Source organism: Didymosphaeria variabile (genome assembly GCF_027946475.1).
Source record: "Didymosphaeria variabile strain IMI 356815 chromosome Unknown scaffold_7, whole genome shotgun sequence".
NCBI classification, from domain to species: Eukaryota; Fungi; Ascomycota; class Dothideomycetes; order Pleosporales; family Didymosphaeriaceae; genus Didymosphaeria; species Didymosphaeria variabile.
Window position 1 is genome coordinate 2,996,848 of NW_026611626.1, and position 19,362 is coordinate 3,016,209.

General features: G+C 45.6%; 7 protein-coding genes across 7 annotated transcripts; 3 read left to right on the forward strand and 4 right to left on the reverse strand.

The window, feature by feature from the left end:
- Positions 1-4,664: 4,664 nt before the first annotated feature.
- On the forward strand, positions 4,665-7,340 carry YME2 (mitochondrial escape protein 2; the record flags this gene model as incomplete). Its single annotated transcript, XM_056218904.1, has 4 exons — positions 4,665-4,747; positions 4,803-4,909; positions 4,960-6,388; positions 6,443-7,340. 4 exons carry the CDS (start codon positions 4,665-4,667, stop codon positions 7,338-7,340), a joined length of 2,517 nt encoding a protein of 838 aa, XP_056068169.1.
- Positions 7,341-7,654: 314 nt separating this feature from the next.
- BET1 (protein transport protein bet1) lies at positions 7,655-8,346 on the reverse strand (the record flags this gene model as incomplete). The annotated part of the gene is made up of 3 exons (XM_056218905.1): positions 7,655-7,861; positions 7,938-8,277; positions 8,336-8,346. 3 exons carry the CDS (start codon positions 8,344-8,346, stop codon positions 7,655-7,657), a joined length of 558 nt encoding a protein of 185 aa, XP_056068170.1.
- A 548-nt stretch (positions 8,347-8,894) lies between these two features.
- N0V89_010161 (uncharacterized protein) lies at positions 8,895-9,972 on the reverse strand (the record flags this gene model as incomplete). Its single annotated transcript, XM_056218906.1, has 2 exons — positions 8,895-9,431; positions 9,478-9,972. The coding sequence occupies 2 exons, from the start codon at positions 9,970-9,972 to the stop codon at positions 8,895-8,897; spliced, it is 1,032 nt and encodes a 343-aa protein (XP_056068171.1).
- Positions 9,973-10,891: 919 nt separating this feature from the next.
- mcl1 (DNA polymerase alpha accessory factor Mcl1) lies at positions 10,892-13,657 on the forward strand (the record flags this gene model as incomplete). Its single annotated transcript, XM_056218907.1, has 4 exons — positions 10,892-10,928; positions 10,982-11,139; positions 11,196-11,347; positions 11,395-13,657. 4 exons carry the CDS (start codon positions 10,892-10,894, stop codon positions 13,655-13,657), a joined length of 2,610 nt encoding a protein of 869 aa, XP_056068172.1.
- A 1,135-nt stretch (positions 13,658-14,792) lies between these two features.
- On the forward strand, positions 14,793-15,860 carry N0V89_010163 (uncharacterized protein; the record flags this gene model as incomplete). Its single annotated transcript, XM_056218908.1, has 2 exons — positions 14,793-14,796; positions 14,860-15,860. 2 exons carry the CDS (start codon positions 14,793-14,795, stop codon positions 15,858-15,860), a joined length of 1,005 nt encoding a protein of 334 aa, XP_056068173.1.
- Positions 15,861-16,541: 681 nt separating this feature from the next.
- On the reverse strand, positions 16,542-16,961 carry N0V89_010164 (uncharacterized protein; the record flags this gene model as incomplete). Its single annotated transcript, XM_056218909.1, has 2 exons — positions 16,542-16,817; positions 16,887-16,961. The coding sequence occupies 2 exons, from the start codon at positions 16,959-16,961 to the stop codon at positions 16,542-16,544; spliced, it is 351 nt and encodes a 116-aa protein (XP_056068174.1).
- An 865-nt stretch (positions 16,962-17,826) lies between these two features.
- Positions 17,827-18,903, reverse strand: N0V89_010165 (uncharacterized protein; the record flags this gene model as incomplete). The annotated part of the gene is made up of 1 exon (XM_056218910.1): positions 17,827-18,903. The coding sequence occupies one exon, from the start codon at positions 18,901-18,903 to the stop codon at positions 17,827-17,829; it is 1,077 nt and encodes a 358-aa protein (XP_056068175.1).
- Between the last annotated feature and the right edge of the window lie 459 nt (positions 18,904-19,362).

Consider the following 19,362-nt stretch of genomic DNA (forward strand, 5'->3'; position numbering starts at 1 on the left):
ACCTACCTTTAGGTAGATAACTTCTAAATAAATTCTTTTATTCTACTATATATCTATATGTCTATGCTATAAACTCTAGTAATAAACCTAGCTATTAATACTTATATATACTATATTATTATAATACCTCCTTAAAGTACTACCTATTTCTACATAGACCTTTTAACTAATATCCTAGAAATATTTCTTAGTTAATTCTAAATTAATTTATATTAAAAAGTATTCTTACTCTTAATTATCTTCGTTCTATAGTTCTTACATAGCGTAGGAATATTATTATCTTATAGGAGCTTATAGGTCTCTTTTAGATTAATTTAGCCTTTCTTCTGCCTCTTACTCTTATTTAATACCTTAAAGTAAGGAAGGTTAAATACTAGAATAGAAGTAGTATTATTCTTATAGTAAGGAGCTTAAATTAACTCTTTATTAATTCTTAGGCTGTCTCCTTATAAAGGTAGTATTAATTTAGAACTAATTTTAAATTAATTTATACTTAGAAGACTAAAATTATCTTCTTCTATAATTACCTTACTACTAACTAATAGTATATAATATAAATGCAGTATTATAAAGCTATTATACTAATAATAGAGCTCTATTACCTCTATAAAGTATTTAAGGGTAGTATAGGCTCTTTTAAGACTAAGTATTCCTAAAGATATGTTTTAGAGCTTATAAGAAGGATAATTCTAATAGATATAGTAATATAGGGCTCCTCTACCTAGGAATTTACGCTAAATTAATTTAGAAGCGATTTAAACACTTAGGGAGGATAATATATACTATAGAGAATACTACTATTACTAATTATTACCCTATAAAATAACTCCCTAGTATAGATTATAAACTACCCTTTATTATCTCTATAGGAGAATACTTCTAACCTAGCTAAGAGCTAGGTTAGAGATAAGTACTCTTAATAAATAGGCTATATTAATTTAGAATTAATTCTAAATTAATTAGCTAAACTTATATATAAGAATAGCACCTTACTACTTATAGTGGCAGAGAACGCTTAGATAGTTAAGAGTAAAGAATATTAGAGAATAAGGGGATTATAGTTAATTTATATCTAGTGTAGAAAAAATTTTTACGCTAGCTATACTATTTTAGGTTTTATTAAAATTAATAGAGAATTAATTTAGAATTAATCTTTATTAATTCCTAACTATTCTCTAGCTTACTATAGCTAAACCTTATGTTCTCTTAGCTATACCTCTACCTCCTATTACTCTAGATAGAACTTACGCTTCTCTTATTTAAGTAATAGTCTTTCCTTTTCCTACTAGAACTCTTTACGCTCCTAGGTAAGATCCTAAAATCTACTAGCCCTATAAATTAATAAATAATTAATTTAGAATTAATTCGAGCTTTTTACTTATAATAATAATGCTAGTAGAGATAATAGTATTATAAAACTTCTTAATAGAGAAGACTAATATAATTTTACCTATCTTAAGCCTCTTACTTATAATTTTATACTCTACCTACATCTTACCCTACTTAAGCTAAAGTTCTTAAGACTCTCTAAAACCTCCTTATTATTATCTAATATAATAATAATATTAGAGGACTTCCAGCGCTCTAGTACTATAAGAATTAATTTAGAATTAATAGAGAATTAACTTACTAATTTCTCTACCTATATTCTAGAAGAATTAAGTACTAAGAGTTAGGTTCTACCTAGACTTATATCTAATACCATACTTATTCTAGACCTTATATATTTAAATATCCTAAGTATCTATATGCATAGCCCTTCTAGGATTAGAATTAAATAAGAATTAATTCTAGATAAATTTAACAAATATACATCTTAATACCTTATAGAAGCTTATGCCTTATTCTAGTATAATACCCTATTAATATAGCTTACTCTACTATATTTATATATAACTTAAGAGAGTTCTATATAGCCCTAAGTATACTACTATAGTAGTAATTAAGCCTAGCTATAATTATAGAATTCTTCTTATATTAGACCTAATCCCTAATTACTTAAGAGCTTATTAAACCTAGGAAGACCTTATTAGATTTATTTTAAATTAAGTCTAAATTAATTTAACTATAATACTTACCTATAATTAGATTATAGAGATCTATATACTCTATTCTAGTCTCTACTATTAGTAGTAACCTTATATAACCCTAGTCTAAATCCTTAGTATATAAAGAATATAGATAGGCCTTATTAATTCCCTAATAAAAGTAGATAGAGTAGAAGCGAAGGTAATAGCTAAGCTAATACTACTAGAATTAATAGAATAGGTCTTAGGCTGCTAGATACCGTCTAAAGCCTAGTTTTTCTAAAGAATTAGTAATAAATTAATTCTAAATTAATTTAACCTACCTACTATCTATTTTATATCTATATTAATAGTAACACTAATTATACCCATTCTATAAAGATATATCTATTAAAATAGTATACTAGTAAGCTCCTTATAGGTATTAAAGAACTCTATAAATGCCTTCTTATATATAGTAGATATCTAGGTGTTAGTAATAATCTAACTAAAGGTAAAGACTATAAGTATTAGAATTAATATAGAATTAATTTAGAATTAATAAAAGCCTTACGCTTCCTATACTATAGTAAAAACGCTATAAATAAAATTTTAGCCTAACTATCTTTAAATCTCTTAAAGAATATATCTATTTAGAACATATTCTACTCTAATAGTATAATAGCCTAGTCCTAAAAAAGATAGATAATAATATTACTAGAGGTTATAGAAAGTACCTTTTAGATATATACCTATTTTATAGGAATTAGTGTAGAATTAATTTAAAATTAATTTAAACCTACTATAGCTTAGTTACTATAGTGCGTTTTCTACTTAAAAAGAATACCCTTAAGTTCACCCCTATATGGGTACTTAAGTAGTCTCTTATAATAAATAAGTCTTATAATTTAATCCTTATCTATAAATGCTACATAGAATTACTTAATAGAGCTATATCCATATACCTATAGGTATATAGAGAGAGCCTTAGACTTAAGGAAGTTAGCTAAATTAATTTAGAATTAATCTTAAATTAATTTATCTTTTCTAACTTACTCCTTATAAACCTAGGGTATATAATTAGCTATAGAATACCTAGAATCTTATTAATATAGTCCTAGCCTATAAGCCATAGTGGTAGAGGTATATGTATATATATACTAGTAAATACTAGTATTATAAATAGTACCTAGGAGGGGTATATTAGGATAATTATATTAAAAATAACACTATAGTCCTATTTAATAAGATTCCCCTATCCCTAGATATAATTAGTACCTAAATTAATTTAGAATTAATTTTAAATTAAATTATCTCTACTTACTATAATATTTTAGCCTTAAGCACTATAGCTTAATAATATTACACTATTCTTAAGGAGCTATTAATAGACTAGTAAGTAGACTACGTAGGTATTTAATATTAATAAGAGTAGGAACCTACTAAATAAAGTACTTTTTAGTAGTCCCCTAAACCTAGCTCTTACACCTAATAAGCTAGTATAGAGGTCTAGTAAGAGGCTTAAATTAATTTAGAATTAATTAATAATTAATCTATATATAACTTACTTACTATCTTAATAAACATAGCCTTAGGCTATATAATAGCCGTAGTAGCTTATAAGAACCCTATTAGAAATAGTAAGTAAGGCTATTAAAGTAACTCTTTACTCTACACTTCCCCTTATTATTCTTAATCTATAATAATAAGCTCTTAATAGTCCGTAGCTATTTATATAGCTCTAGTGTAACCTCTATATAAAATATATTACGTAATTTATTCTAAATTAATTTATAATACTTAATCCTAGAGCATCTAAACACCCATCGTAATATATATATATTAAGAAAAGGGTAGAAGGTTAGCTTCTTACCTACCTTACTTACCTTAGAGTATTAGAACTAGTATAATTATATTAATTAAAGTTAATTTATAATTAATTCTAAATTAATTTATTTATTTATACTCTTAGCCTACCTTAGTAGCTTCTCCTACTTAAGGTCTTCTACTTATATTACCCTAATATAGATAATATAAGCATATCCTACTTTATATATACTTAGGTATTATAGAACTACAGCTACATATTTAATAATATTAGCCTTAAGTGTATTATTATTATTATTCCTACTAGTAATTACAGCGCGCTCCTATAAATTCTAAATTAATTATAAATTAATTCTATATAATAGACTTATATAGTACTATTTAGTATTATTATCTATATAATTACTAGAGATAATAGGGGTCTAAACACTTATATTCTTATCCTATAGAATATTAGGTTTAAAGAGATCTAAGTTAACATAGGTTTATTAGATATCTAGGACTAGGAATAATATTATAATATAAAGTTATTTAGAATTAACTTAGAATTAATTTAATTTTAAGAAGACTATGTATATACTAGTTCTACGCTAGTTACTTAGGGTGGCATAAAAACTTCTCTAATCCTTGCTATAATTACTATTGTTAGTTAGGCCATGCCACCTCTTGGCACGCCCTTGGTCAGATTACCTGCCACCACCAGGATGAGCGAATGAGATCGCGTGACGTCATTGGCGCATGTCAAGCCTTCGCGACGCCTGTACTTCGCGTTGACCACAGTGCACACATCACCATGCCTTTCGAGGCTCCATCGTAGCACAATAACATACCATGATTCCTAGGACTGCCTGGCACCATGCCGCTCAGCGCAGCTCCGTACGCGGGCGGAGCAGGCTGCAGGGATTGCTGACAAGGTGCGTTGACAGAAAGCTTGTCTGTCGATCACCTCACATACTGATGCAGATTTAGGAGTCCATGGAGTGGGTATCCGACTCGGTATGCTTCGTTGCAGGCCGGGGAGAATAAGTCGGGCCATATCAGCGCAGGACCGGACGAAGGGCTGCTTTTCTTTGATAGTAGGCCAACAGGATCACATACTCCGAAAGATCAGGACTAACAGTCAAAGATGTATTCCCACTCAAGATTCAGAAACTTCTTGGCCTTCCTCTCGCCTCAGACGACAAAGCACCCGGCTTCCTGAACCGTATCATCAATCCCATGGTCACTGGCACAGACCCGAAGACTGTCATCGAAAAAGCCGGCGCCAAAGCCAACATTTCCGTCAAAGCGACAGAAACCCTCCTCCGTCTAAAAGAAGGCGGTGCCTTTGTCAAATTTACGCATGATGGCAGCACCCCAACATCCGAAGTTGAGAAAGTCCTCAAGCAGTATTTGAAAGAGAACCCTGTGAAACCATGGTGGAGTCCTTGGCGACGAATGCACGTCAACGTCGTCAAAGGTCGGCCCTGGGTCGAGGATCTCTTTCGCCTACCATCTCCCAGGCTCCGCATCGAATTCGTACCTCCCGAGCCTGGCGTCGAGGCTGTCGAACTGTCCCAAGAGCAACTCTATTCTTTCTTCAGGCAGTATGGTAAGCTACAAGACATCGTCGTGCAGCCGCCTGATTCGAAGGTGTTGCCAAAATTCGCGTACCTTGATTACATGAAGCTATCAAATGCAATCATGGCGAAGAACTGCATGCATGGATATCTGGTTTCGGAGGCGGAGGGCGGAGGGAAGAACGGCACCCGTTTCAGGCTCAAGTATGAGCAAAAGATCAAAGCGCATTGGATAAGAGATTGGTTGGTAAATCACCCAAGGATTGTGATTCCGATTGTTGCGGCGCTTGTGGCCGGTATCACGGTTGCCATCTTCGACCCGATACGGACGTTCTTCGTCAAGGCACACATCACCAGAGTCCTGCATCTCCAGGATAACAAGTACTACAAGCGAATCATCGGCTACGCAACAGATTTTATTCCTTGGCACCATAAGGCCGACGACGACACAGGCATGGAGGTTGTTTGGGACGATCGAAAAGAAAACATCGAGCAAATTCAGACGTGGCTTATGGAGACCGCCGATACCTTCATCATCGTGCAAGGACCCCGCGGATCCGGGAAGAAAGAGCTGGTCATTGACCAAGCCCTCAAAGACCGAAAGCACAAGCTCGTCATCGACTGCAAGCCCATTCAAGAAGCTCGTGGGGACAGCGCGACAATCAACGCTGCGGCCGCAGGTGTTGGGTATAAGCCCGTTTTCTCCTGGATGAACAGTATCAGCGGGATGATTGACATGGCTGCGCAGGGTGCAACAGGCGTAAAGACTGGGTTCTCTGAGACGCTGGACTCACAACTTGCGAAGATCTGGAATACGACAGGAACTGCGTTGAGACAAATTGCGCTGGATCAACGGCACAAGAATGATAAAGATGCGTATCTGGGTGACGATGAGTGGCTAGAGGCACATCCTGAGAAGAGACCCGTTGTTGTCATTGACAACTTCTTGCATAAGAGTCAGGAGGGTGGTGTGGTCTATGACAAGATCGCTGATTGGTAGGTGTACCAGTCCTTTTCTTGCTCACAATACGTGGCTAACCTTCATCCCAGGGCCGCACGTCTCACGACCACCAACATCGCCCATGTAGTCTTCCTCACAAACGACGTATCCTACAGCAAATCTCTCTCCAAAGCCCTCCCGGACCGCGTCTTCCACCAGATCCCGCTTTCCGACTGCTCCCCTCAGGTTGCCAAGAAATACGTCCTCCGCCACCTAGATGCCGACGTCGCTGACGACCCTGAGCCCAAGGATGGATCCGAAAAGCAAGTCCCCTCTCAAACACGTGACGACCTCGACGAGCTAGACACCTGCATCGACCTCCTCGGCGGCCGCCTTACGGACCTCGAATTCCTAGCCCGCAGGATCAAGACGGGTGAAACGCCTGTCAAGGCCGTCCACGAGATGATAGACCAGTCCGCAAGCGAGATCCTCAAGATGTACATCTTCGGCATTGCGGACGAGGAAGGTGGTAAGAAATGGAGTCACGAGCAGGCGTGGTTGCTTATCAAGGAGCTCGCCGAGAAAGAAGAACTGCGCTACAACGAGCTTCTCCTCTCAGATGTGTTCGCAACGAACGGGGAGAAGACGATTCGCGCGCTCGAGCAGGCTGAGCTGGTCACTATCGTGTCTTCTCCTTCTGGGCGGCCCTCTCTGATTCGTCCTGGCAAACCTGTGTATCACCCTGCGTTCAAGCGGTTGACGGAAGACAAAGTCCTGAAGAGCCGCTTGGATCTCGCTATTTTGAAAGAGCTGGTCAAGGTGGAGAGCGCGACGATTGAGAAGTGCGAGACGGAGTTGTTGAAGTTGAGTGAGATTGAGGGACGACCGGCGATGCTGGCTGGACGTGTGCAGTATCTTCTGTCGAAGCTGCAGAAGAGTCAAGAGAAGGTCGAGGGGTACGAAGGGGAGATGGGTGCGTTGAAGAAGGTGTTGGGGAGTGAGCGTTAAGTTGCTTATGGGTAATATACATGTGATACCAATCTCCTTTCAATTGAATGTACATAGTCTCGCGACGAATGCGGATTTCGTGAGAATGTGTGAGAATCGTGGTTATGTATGTGATATGCGCGAGCATATTAAATCTTTGCAGCCTCCCAATGCCGTGACGCCTCGCATGCAATGCTGAATCGCTTAACACCAAATGCTCTCAGAACGCCCTCCCTTCAACCCCAGTCCCGTCCAATTCCAAGGATCGACTTGTGTAGAAACCTCCCCATGTAGACCCAACCCTCCATCTCTTTTCTCACCCAGCCGGGATATGTCTAGAACACCCAAACATACCAAAACAACACACAAACCACAGCAAAGAATCCCAACCACACCTTCCACCCCACACCCGTCTTCTCCGCCATCCTCAACATCCGATTCATCGTCCCTTTTAACCGTAACCGCGAGTTCTCAAACTGGTCGTTCATCTTCTCCGCAAGCGTCGTCGAATCGCGGATCTCCACGCCGATGGCCTCTGTTAACTGTCCTCCCGTCAGCACATTGTTCCAATCCAATCCACGCTACGGAGATGCATGGTATATTAAGGGAAACACATACATCCTTCAACATCTTCACCTTCCCAATCAAAGCCCCCGCCTGATCATCATTCTGGCTCTCCAGCTCATCCAACGTCGCAGCGCTATACTGCCCTCTCGAATTCGGCGTCGCGCTTCTGAATGTCCCGCTCCCGCTTGCACTCGTGCTGCCGTTTGCGCCAGGGTATGCGCCGAAAGAGGGGCCTTCGGGGGCGGGCGACGAGGAGGGAAAGGCGTAGCTTTGGGCGCCGCCGTAGGGAGAGTTGCCGTAGGGCGAGCGTGGCTTTTTCTTGTCTTTGGAGGGGGACGAGGAGCGGTTGTAGGAGGAGAAGAGGTCGTTTTGGGCGGAGGGGCGGCCGAATCTAATAGTCGTGAGTGGTTGGCGTTCTGCAACGGGGATTGTATTGGAGGAGAGTGTACCTGTTCGACATTGTGAGGTGCGCGCAGCGGGGCGCAGGAGTGTGAAGTGGCGCGGGGAAGTGTGGGAGTTGGAAAAGTTGCGCGCAGGCCGATCTGGGTCTCGTAAGGAGATGCGACGTGTGTATGCTGTTTGTTGGTGGTTTGGTTCGAGGACACTTGTCGGATGGGTGATGGCGGCGATATTTTGGGAGAGTGACATGGGTAGGTCGGCGTTTTTGAATGGGATACCCCGATTGAGCCAGGGTTGGTCTGGACCACCCGAGTGCCACGTCCTTGGGTCTACAATACCGTTTTTGTAGCATAGTGATATGTAAGAAGCTATTTGTTCGCGATCTTCTCGCAAATGCGGAAGATGATTCTTAGATTCATAGTTTGGTATGTAGTGGAATCATATAGCCTTCATGCAATTGCACGACGAGTAGAGCGCAGCACTTTGGCCGCACAGTTGACGGAGAGCATCCGGCGATGATACCTCTCATTGCAACACCAGAACACTGATGGTGCCGTACTTGATAAATTTGGTGATAATACCGAACAACTGAGATGACCATCGTCCCACTCAATGATAGTAAGGTGGCGCAACAGCCTTTACTTTCAGATAAGCGCTTTCCATTGCTTGCACAACATCCTCAGGCAAACGTCCCTTCTCTAGGTCCACTAGATTCTGCTCCAAATGCTTCACACTGCTCGCGCCGACAATCACCGCATCGCCTGTTTCCTTCTCCAATTTCGAGTGCCAATTCATCCACCTCAACGCCACCTCTGCGAGCGTCAACCCATGCTTGTCCGCTGCAGCTCTGACTTCTTCAATCCCATCGAAGTATAGATCATTCCAGTACCTCGGACGATGAGTCCTGCTACTCAAAGTGCCCGGAGCATATCGACTGCCGGGTTCGAAGTCAGTCTGGTCGCGGGAGTACTTTCCTGTCATGAGTCCACCAGCTAGTGGCGCATAGGCGTAGAAGGAGATGTTGTAGTATCGCAGACAGGGAATGAGCTCGTCTTCCATTTTGCGGCTGAAGACGTTGTAGAGCCCTTGATAGATGGTTGGGCGGATCCAGTTATTACGAATACAGATCTCGCACATTTGCGCCACCTGGACCGTCAGCATTCTCTTGCCGACTTCGAAGGGATAGCCTTACCTCCCAAGCCATGTAGTTAGAGACACCGAACCTTCTGAGCTTTCCTTCTTCATACAATTGGTTCACCCCCCTTAACGTCTCCTCGAATGGCGTATTCCTATCTGGCGCATGCAGATAGAACACATCCACACCCACCTCTTCCGCTGCCAACGCCTCCAAACTCTCTCCCAGCCCACGTCTTAAATCAGCCGGAGAATGATCGTACATCGGGAAGTCCATAGCTGCTCTCCGGAAGTCCACACTGACAGCTCCTTTTGTAGGGTACAGCTTGGTAGCAACAGACAAGCCGCGCTTGTGCCAGTTGTTCTGTGCAAGCATCAACTCGGAGTGACCGTTGTTGTACAGCCGTGCGGTATCGATCTCGCTGTGGCCATGGGACTGGAAGGTGTCGAGCATAGACGCTTGGTCCGAGAGGCTGGTGACCTGGCCGCTTCGAGTGCCCTTGGGACCAAACGTCATGGCACCGAAAACGACTTTGAGATGTGTTTGGGCCATGATGGGAACGATCTCGGTGGTTGGTACTAGTTCAGGTTGCGATATGAGGAGTCGGTTCAGTAAGCTTTTTTTATAAGACGCAACCTACTGTAGCCGTGGGACTACTCAAGACCTGTTTTACCTCTCGGCTTGATATAAGTGACTTTGATCCTTTTTGACCCTGGAGGTTTTCCAGGAGAGGAAAATGGTCGCACCCCTAAATCCGCGTAAATCCGCATCGTGTATGGTACCCATTCAGAGCGGAACGGAAATACTTTGCGACATACAATTACTTGATCGTGATAGGTTGGAAACTAACAAATAGCAGCCTGGATAGACTTGATGTTGCTGAAGGGACTGTCTTTCATCTTATCTCCGTACAATTTCTTGTAGGGCTGTGGTCGTAATCATTGAGCGGACTTGCGCACGCTTGATCCAAGGGCGATTCGCGGACGAATAATTAGTGAAGGCTAAAGTGACGAAAGTCTTCGGCTCTTTACTAAGGTCCTGATGGTATTGGCCAGTGTGCTGTGTCATCAAGCATGATGGCCATCATAGAAACCTAGTTGAAATCGACGTGTGAATCTTGTGAGCTGAAACATCAAGACGAAAACCTGCTGTACTTTTGTTCGGTCATGTTACATATGTCTCGCGATCTACCGGGAGCGCTCGCATCTCCGTGGTCAAGCGCGGACTCCAGATGTATATGGTTGGCACGGCAGTCTTACGCAAATGGAAATTTGAGAAGATAGAATTTCCGTTCAAGAGTTGTGTTCACTTTGTCCCGAGTGTCAATGATTGGGAAGGGAAGGTTGAGAGTGGTAGGCTACACGCGGGGCTTTAATAACGCGTGCACGGGCCGTGGCCTTCCACTTTACGCGTTGCACGCGCTTGGATGCGTCGTGCCGACTCTCAAACATCCACACATTCGCTACCAACAATGGCTACTCCGCAGCAATTGCGCGGTCGCTACGCTCGTAAGTGCTGCCAGAAGCATGATTGTCATTGCCAATACTAAATCGAGATATAGACGCCCCCGGCCCTACGTTCCTCGCATACACGCCGAACGGCAACAAGCTGATCACAGCCGGTGTCGATAACTTTTGCCGTGTCTTCACTACGGGATCTGACGGAGAGCCCTCCAACATCGACGACTGTCAAGAAAATAATCTGTCTATTGCAGCTGGAGTAAGTGGATGCAATATGGAGTTGCGCAAAAACAATAGTGCTAATGCATGGATCAGGACGGATTCTTCATTACTGGAGCTGAAGATGGGACGGTAAACAAATACTCTATTGGGAGTAGTGATGGCGGAGACATACTCTGGAGAAGCACACTTCCTGTTAGAGATGTAGCGCTGAGTCCAGACGGACAATGGGTTGCGGTCGCGAGCGAGTATGCTACAGAACACTATTTCTGGATGTATTACTGACACGTCGTAGTGAGCTCGTTGTGTATATCATAAACACGAAAGATATACAAATAGTCAAGCGCCTCCGCGACCAGAACCGCTCCGTCAAACATGTCTCCTTCAACAAGGGCGGCACGCAACTTGCTGTGTCCTGCGTGGACGGCAGCATCTATATCTACTCGATAGATTCAGAACAACCGAAGCTTGTGCAAAAGGTGGACGATATGATCAAGAGATTGGAACCAGAGGCAGAGTCTAGCGCGAAGGTTCTGTGGCATCCGGATGGGAGAGCATTTGCAACTCCAACCGCTCTTCGCGAAGTACAAGTCATGTCAACGAACGATTGGGAGAAGCAGAAGACCTTCAAGACCGAGCATACGTCAGACATTACTGCAGTAGCATGGTCACCTAACGGCGCTCTCCTAGCCACAACTTCGAGCGACCTGACACTATGCCTCTGGGACGCAAAGACGCAGAGCATACTGAAGAAGTACGACGACATCAAGGCTACCATTCTAGCCATGGCATGGCATCCCACTGAGAACATCCTCTCCTACACCAACACCGAGGGCCATCTGTATATTCATACCGACTTCGTTCCTCAAGAGCACGAGGGCTTCCTGCAAAAGCCTGTGCAACCTGCCCCGTTCTTTCACGACCCTTCAGAAGGTCGTTCGAACGACCCAACGTCTAAGCTCACAAACGGCACAAAACATGTTCTGCCCGAACGTCGGGCCAGAGCCGGCAGTGCAGACAGTCTCGATGATCTCTTAGGTGACGAGTTCAGAGACGACGATGAAGATATGCCTGATGAAGCGGATGATGGCTTTGTGATCGATGACGACGGTGCTGGCTACACTAACGGACACGGAAAGCGAACAAATGGTCACTTAGAGCCTCTTGAATCCATTAGTAAACGACGTCCTACTGCTCCTGCTTTCCAGCCTCAGATCCACGAACCTTTCCAACCTGGCGGAACTCCTTGGCGCGGTAACCGGCGCCTTTTGTGCTGTTCGCTTATTGGCTACGTGTCTACTATAAGTCAAGAAGGCACACATTACACAGCTGAAGTCAAGTTCTACGACGAACAAGCGCACCACAACTTCAAATTTACCGACGTCTTCGGCTATGATAAAGCTGCGCTGACTGAGCACGGCACATTGTTTAGCTGCCAACCGAAAGATGACACTCCTGCTATGATCTACTACAGGCCACACGAAACATGGACGAACCGGGCAGATTGGCGCACGAACTTGCCGGCTGATGAGTCTATCACTGCCATTGCACTGTCAGAATCATATGTCGTTGTGACGACAAGCGCGAATTATGTCCGAATCTACTCGCTCTTCGGCCTACCCATCCGCGTCTACCGACAGAAGGCATCGCCTACAGTAACATGTGCGGCATGGCGTGACTACGTTCTGACTATCGGCAACGGTCCTGTCGGCGGAGATGGCACGTCTCAGCTATTGTACACGATCGAAAACGTGAAGCGCGACGAGATATACCAGTCCGAAGATATCGTAGCGCTTCCACCCAACACTACTCTGACATCAGTCTTCTTCTCTGCAGACGGCGATCCATACATATACGATTCTGATGGTGTCTTGCTGACGCTCCTGCACTGGCGCACGAACGGCCAAGCAAGATGGGTACCCATGTTAGACACGAAGTGTCTGTCGCGGAGAGCAGGTGGCGGAAAGCAGGAGAGTTACTGGCCGGTTTGCGTTTCTCGGGATGCAGACGGTAAGCACGTCTTCCATTGCATGATCATCAAAGGAAGCGAAAAGCACCCTACCAACCCGCCACCAATGCTGAGCGAGTTCGCGCTCGAGATCCCTCTGTCGTCTTCAATCGACAAGAGCCGAGAAGGAAAGGACCGGGACGTGGACGCAATGTTCGATGACGAGGAGGACAGCGCTGCTAAGAAGCCGGAAAACAAACAGCAGCAACACGAACAAGACTTTGTTCTCTCTTCTGCGCTTCATGCGCAGCTCTCAGATTCGTTATCCCACACACGGCCCACAGCCCATCAAAAACAAGATCTGGTCAGTCTGGAAGTCCAGATCGACCGATCGCTGTTGCAACTCCTGGGCCTAGAGTGTCTTGCGGGCGAAGATAGGGGTATGAAGGCACTGGAGCTTGTAACGCTGATGCACGATGCAAATGGCAAGATGCTCGATCTCGCTGGAAAGGTCGCGCAGAGATATGGCAGGGACATGCTTGGAGAGAAGATACAGGAACTGGCAGAAAAGAAGCTTTTAGCGGGTGCCGAGGAAGAGGAGGATTTTTGAGCTACCATACGGCTTCATTTGTATTTCTCTGAAGAATCGGTCAGCGAAGACTCCAAGCTATGCATTGACGATCGTCGGATGTTTTGTAATACCTTTTCCTTATATACGATATTGGTTTAGCCTAGGTGCTTCCACGGCCGACTCACCAGATTCGCAACTGTTGCGACAATGACCAAATGCTTGCATCATATTAGCTCTCATTCCATTTTGTTGAGCATACCGGAGATCCGCACATGGTATAGATTGAAGAGTGTCATCAACATACATTTTACGACAGCGCCCGACAGTTTCTCTACACATGCAATTTAGCGCTCGTTTGCGCAGGTTGCCAAGATTAGGAACGGGCAGCCACCATCTTGCATGCATTACGGCCGCTTGCAATTGTCGATACTTGCTCAGTGTAGAGTCATTTGCATCGCACTCGGTCTGATAGGTTCTTCTGGTGCATCCTGGTACATGCGGTCATGTTACGCCCGGTCGGTCCAACCTACCCAAATGCGCGCGGTATAGTGAGCGACAGCGACACCCTGTCCCACAACTTTCAGCCTTGCAATTTAAGGCGATCGTGATAAAAGCACACCGATCAATTGATCCGACATCCATTGACGATATAAGAGGTTGCACTCGCCGCTAAATCCCTCCTACTGCGGTCACATCTGGCGATTCAACTGCTATACTCTTCCTTGCAATGAGCGCACACAAGGATTATATCAGTCCGCTCTTGGCTGTGGCCGCTGGGGTAATCCTTCATCTCGGCTACTTTTATCGTGGGCAGCATAGTGCTAAGGCGCCGATCTACGTCGCAGTAGGTGTTCTCACGTTCGTCGCCTCTGTCATATGTCAGAGTTTGCTGTTCCAACGATCTCTTCGAGCGGCTTCGATCGATATCACACATTTCTATGGTTTTCTGTCGTTAGGTTTATACGGAAGCTTGTTGTCATATCGATTATGGTGGCATCCCTTGAATCGCTTCCCCGGGCCCTACACTGCCAGGATCAGCGATGTCTGGCTCACTCTCCAGGCGAAGGACTTTGACTGGCATAGAAAGAGCTTGGCTTTGTATCACAAATATGGGCCATTTGTACGGATTGGGTCATCAACTCTGTTGATCATGACTCCGCAGGGTGTCCCTGCTATGTGTGAGTGCCTTCTTACGAGGTTAGACGAGAGATCCCACCCGATTATACTAAGACATATCGCAGACGGTACAAAATCAGGCTCTCGTAGAGCAGAATGGTATAGCACGTTCGGTGCTCCTTACGGTATAATTTCTCCAGCACCCGGTGTTCATCGCGAGCGACGGCGGATCTGGAGCGAGGCGTTGAGCAACAATGCACTTCGCGGATACGAATCGCGAATCCAGTCATACACCGAGAAGTTTATCGATATCTTGAAGAAATCTGCGACGTCCAAATATCCTCTCGATGCCTCAAAATGGTGTATATACTTTTCGTGGGATGTCATGGGTAATCTTGGTCTCGACAAAGACTTTTCTCTGCTCAGTACTGGCCAAGAGCATTGGGCTCTTACGCTTATGGCGGGCTGGACAAAAGCTATCGGTCTCCGTCTACCGCCCTGGTCCATCAATCTGCTCAAAGCGATACCTGGATCCTCGAGCGCTGCCCAAAAATTTGATGACTACTGTAACGATCAACTAAAATCGATTCTGGCGAAGAGAAAGGCCTCACAAGAAAACTCCAGTCTGATGGGCATAATGGCGTCGCACGCTCAGTCTCCGCCAACTAAGGAGGACTTGTTGCATCTCCAGAGTGACTGTCGGTCTGTCATTTTCGCTGGCAGTGACACATCCGCGTCTACCCTCATTTTCATCTTCTTTTACCTAGCTCAGCATCCGGAGCATGTCAAAAAGTTACGGCAAGAGCTGGACCCGCTTGCGGGTATGGACGGGAAGTTCAAACACCATAGTATTCAGAGGACCAATCACCTCAATGCGGTCATCAACGAAACATTGCGCCTCCAACCTCCTGGTAGCGTGCTTCCACGGCAAACGCCATCGGAAGGTATTATGGTTCAAGGCACGTTCGTACCTGGAGATGTGACAGTCATCGGTTCGCAATACGTTGTTGGACGTTCAGAAGAGGCATATGTTCGGCCGTTGGAATTTATACCTGAGCGCTGGTATGCTGAGCCGGATTTGATCAAAGATAGGGCTGGATATGCTCCATTCAATGTCGGTGAGTAGTTTATTCTTCTCTGGCTTCGTCTGGCCACTGACCTGAGACTAGGCCCTCATTGGTGTGTCGGACGACCTCTAGCAACTATGTATCTCCGTCTCGTTGTTGCAGAATGCGTTACGCGGTTCGACTTCGCCTTTCCTTCGGACGATACTGCATTGCACTTCGTCGATCATGTACAAGAAGCACACTCGTGGCGCCTCCCACCACTGCCACTCTTAGTTAGTGAGCGACGATCATCTTAACGACATGATCGGATAACATATGATCCTGTTAAGGCCGGGCTCCGGATCTTGCAAGTGAAAACTGCTATTGACGATATCGGATTTGTGTGCTACCCTTTCCGTACGAACAATACTTGCTCCATTCCAAAGCCGCCCTTTCCAGCGCGCCAAACTCAAGGTACCCCGCCGAAGGATACATGATAAGATTCCATTGGAAGCATCAACTACCTTTCTCAGTGTTCTGGTACGACTGGACTTAAACATGGAGACACCAGCGCATGTCGATAACCGTCCCCCTCCCATTAGTGAACTCCTCGGTCTTCAAGTGTAATATATCCACAATTTACTCAGATGCAGTATGAACCTATCATCAACGAGTGTCCGCTTTCTCCACCCCACACGTTCATACAACGACATTAAGCGACCGTCCAACCAACCCACTTCCACCCCTACTCCTTCAAGCGCCTACTTGCACACAATAACCCCATTCTGCAACTTCACCCTCGCAAACGTAACATCGTCTGCCCCACTCTTAATCGTCGCAACCTTCTGACTCCCATTATCCTTGAAGATACCGCAGCTTCCAGACCCACTGACTACGAAAGCGCGGTTGGCGGGCACGCCGCTGCCCAGATTGGCGAAGTTCGCAGCGATGCTGGTCTTGGCGCCGTTGGCGGGGATGTTGGCTTGGACTGCGGTGTCGGTTGTGTCGTCGGAGATTTGGACGCGGATTGTACCGGGCTGGTGGTAGAATTAGTGATGAGGATGTTATGGGAAGGTGAGGGAGGGGCACGGGGGAAGGGGACGTACGCGGGCTCCTAGCGAGGCGGGGGAAGCAGCTACGAGGGCGGCGGAGAGGGTGGTGAGAAGGAGTGTGACCTTCATGGTTATGGTTGTGGGGTTGGTAGGCGAAGAATGAGCTGAATTGGGATGGTTGGCTGTTGGAAGAGATATATGGGTGAGTTAATGGTGGGCTGGTGTCCCTAGAACTGCGTCTTCGAAAGAGTTCTTATACTTGACATTACAGCCTCGTCTCGGTCTTCAAGAAGGTCGAAAACATCAAACCTTCATCTGCCGCTGTCATTGTTCGTCCATCTCAGCGCATCTAACTGTCGTGCAAACCTCAGCTCGCCCCGTACCCCACCATATTTGACATACAAATCGACTCAGCCCACGGATACGCGCCAGCAACTCCACAGAAGCTGTCGTGAGCATCAGCAAATGTCTTTGTCGTGGATGACCTTCAAACAACATCCTCGCGCTACTGCACGTGTATGTGGCACAAGTGTGGCGCGTGTTACTATACACGACCCTCGCCAACTTGGCGTTAGGTAAGACGTTCGCACTATGTGCGCTCCTTTCTTGTTGGGTGGAACGTCGCACTTTCGCTACGCGTGATGGTTGGTGTGGTATATGAAACGTAGGCTGGGGTCCGCTTACTGAACCATTTTAGTACCAGAGCTGGCTGTCATCATTAGAGTGTTGTAAGTGCTGATGTTCCAGACGCTGACTAGAGTGACGGCTTTGGAATTTGGGTTAGGAATAGTACATTGTCTCAATTGCTGGAAACAGGGAATGTTAAGCTCGAAGCCTGTAAGACTGAGATATACCTGCGCAGAGCAAAGCGTTACACACATCGATTTACATAAATTGTTCGTTGTAAATATGTAAATGGCTTTCTAGCTCGACCATATGTTCACGTACTCCTGGTTCTGCCCGCCTCGTCAAGCGGTCCTTCACTGCTTCAACTTCATCCCTTCGGAATCGCATAACTCCTCGCGGCCTCCAGATGCTCCAAAATAAGCGCCACCTCCGCATCCGCAGCCTCCACAATATGTTCCGGCGCGTACTTCGGCTTCCACCCAATCTTCTTCCCGTGCTCAGCCGTCAACGTACACAGCCCACCGACCTGCATTGGCACAAACTCCGCCGGGCACTCCATTCCTTCCCCCATCTTCTCCAAAGCAGTTCCATCCGCTTCCACAACCGTCTCATCATCAACGACACCTCGCTTCTTCAACGCCTTCCCCATAGCGGCGTAGATATCATCCCACGCCATGCTCCCCGGACTCGCAAGGAAATACCCCTCCTCTCCACTCCCAATATCCCTCCCTTCCAGCATCCCGCGTAGAATCTCAATATACAAAGTGGAATTATCCTCCACGTGACAAACCGGCCACGTCGGACGCCCTTCATCCACTTTATACACCTTCCTCGTCTTCACCGCAGCCTTCACCACCGCAACCGTCTGTATGGAGATCTTATTTCCGAAACCAAGACCCGCGCCGTAGACGATGCACGGCGCGAAAATGTAGGACTTTACACCTAGTTCTTGCGCGGTCGAGATGACGAGGTTGTTGCATGAGACGCCCATGCCCATCGCATCGATGGGTGCTTTTTCCGGCTGGGCCTTTTGGATGGCAAAGAGGGAGGGGTCTGTGTCTGAGAACGGGCGCGTAGGTGCCCCCGCGTGAGAGGAGAAGAGCTTCGCCCCCGTAGTAAACAGAAAGTGGACATCCTGGGCGGTTTTCTGCTTCACGGTTGCGAGGGCCTTGATCCAGGCGGGTGTGGTGTTGTCGAGGGGGTTGTGAAGGTGGTATACGATTGTTATATTGTGGTCTATGATGGCGGAGGACACTGCATCGGTGTTGGACAGGTCAACAGTGATGGGCTCGACATTGAGGTATTGTTTGACTGCTTCGGCTTGTTTGTCGGAGCGGACTACGGCGTAGATCTTGTAGGCGGGGAGGTTGGCGTTCTTGAGAAGCTCGAGGAAGGTGCCGCCTAGGTAGCCGGAGGCGCCGGTCAAGAGGATGTTGCGAGACATGTCTTATCGTGGAGGAAAGGATGGTTCAATTAGGTGTGCTGTTGGTGTGATGTCGAACCAAGGCTGTCCGAAGAGGGTATTTACATTATTTCTAGGGTCTGTACGCTGGACCTATCCGGTGCAATACTTGTACCGCAGGTGTAGTATATGTCTCCGCATATCTTACAAATGTGATGATGACATATGCAATTGTAGTGCAATTGTGGGACTCAACGTGTGGAGGAGAGGTTGGGGATGCATGCGGCCGATTCGTGCCGAGGTAGTCCTCTAGGTGGGGCGTTGGCGGTGAACGGAAAAGCAACGCTGATTATAGTGGCAGTCAGACACAGGTCAGAGAGATCAGAAGTTCTGACGACCCATGTCGATTGCATTAACAAGCCGTTCGGAAAACATGCGCTTTGCGCGATCAATCGGAGCAATGTAAGAAGGTCGCGGGACAAGTGTTGTTCCGGTATGCAT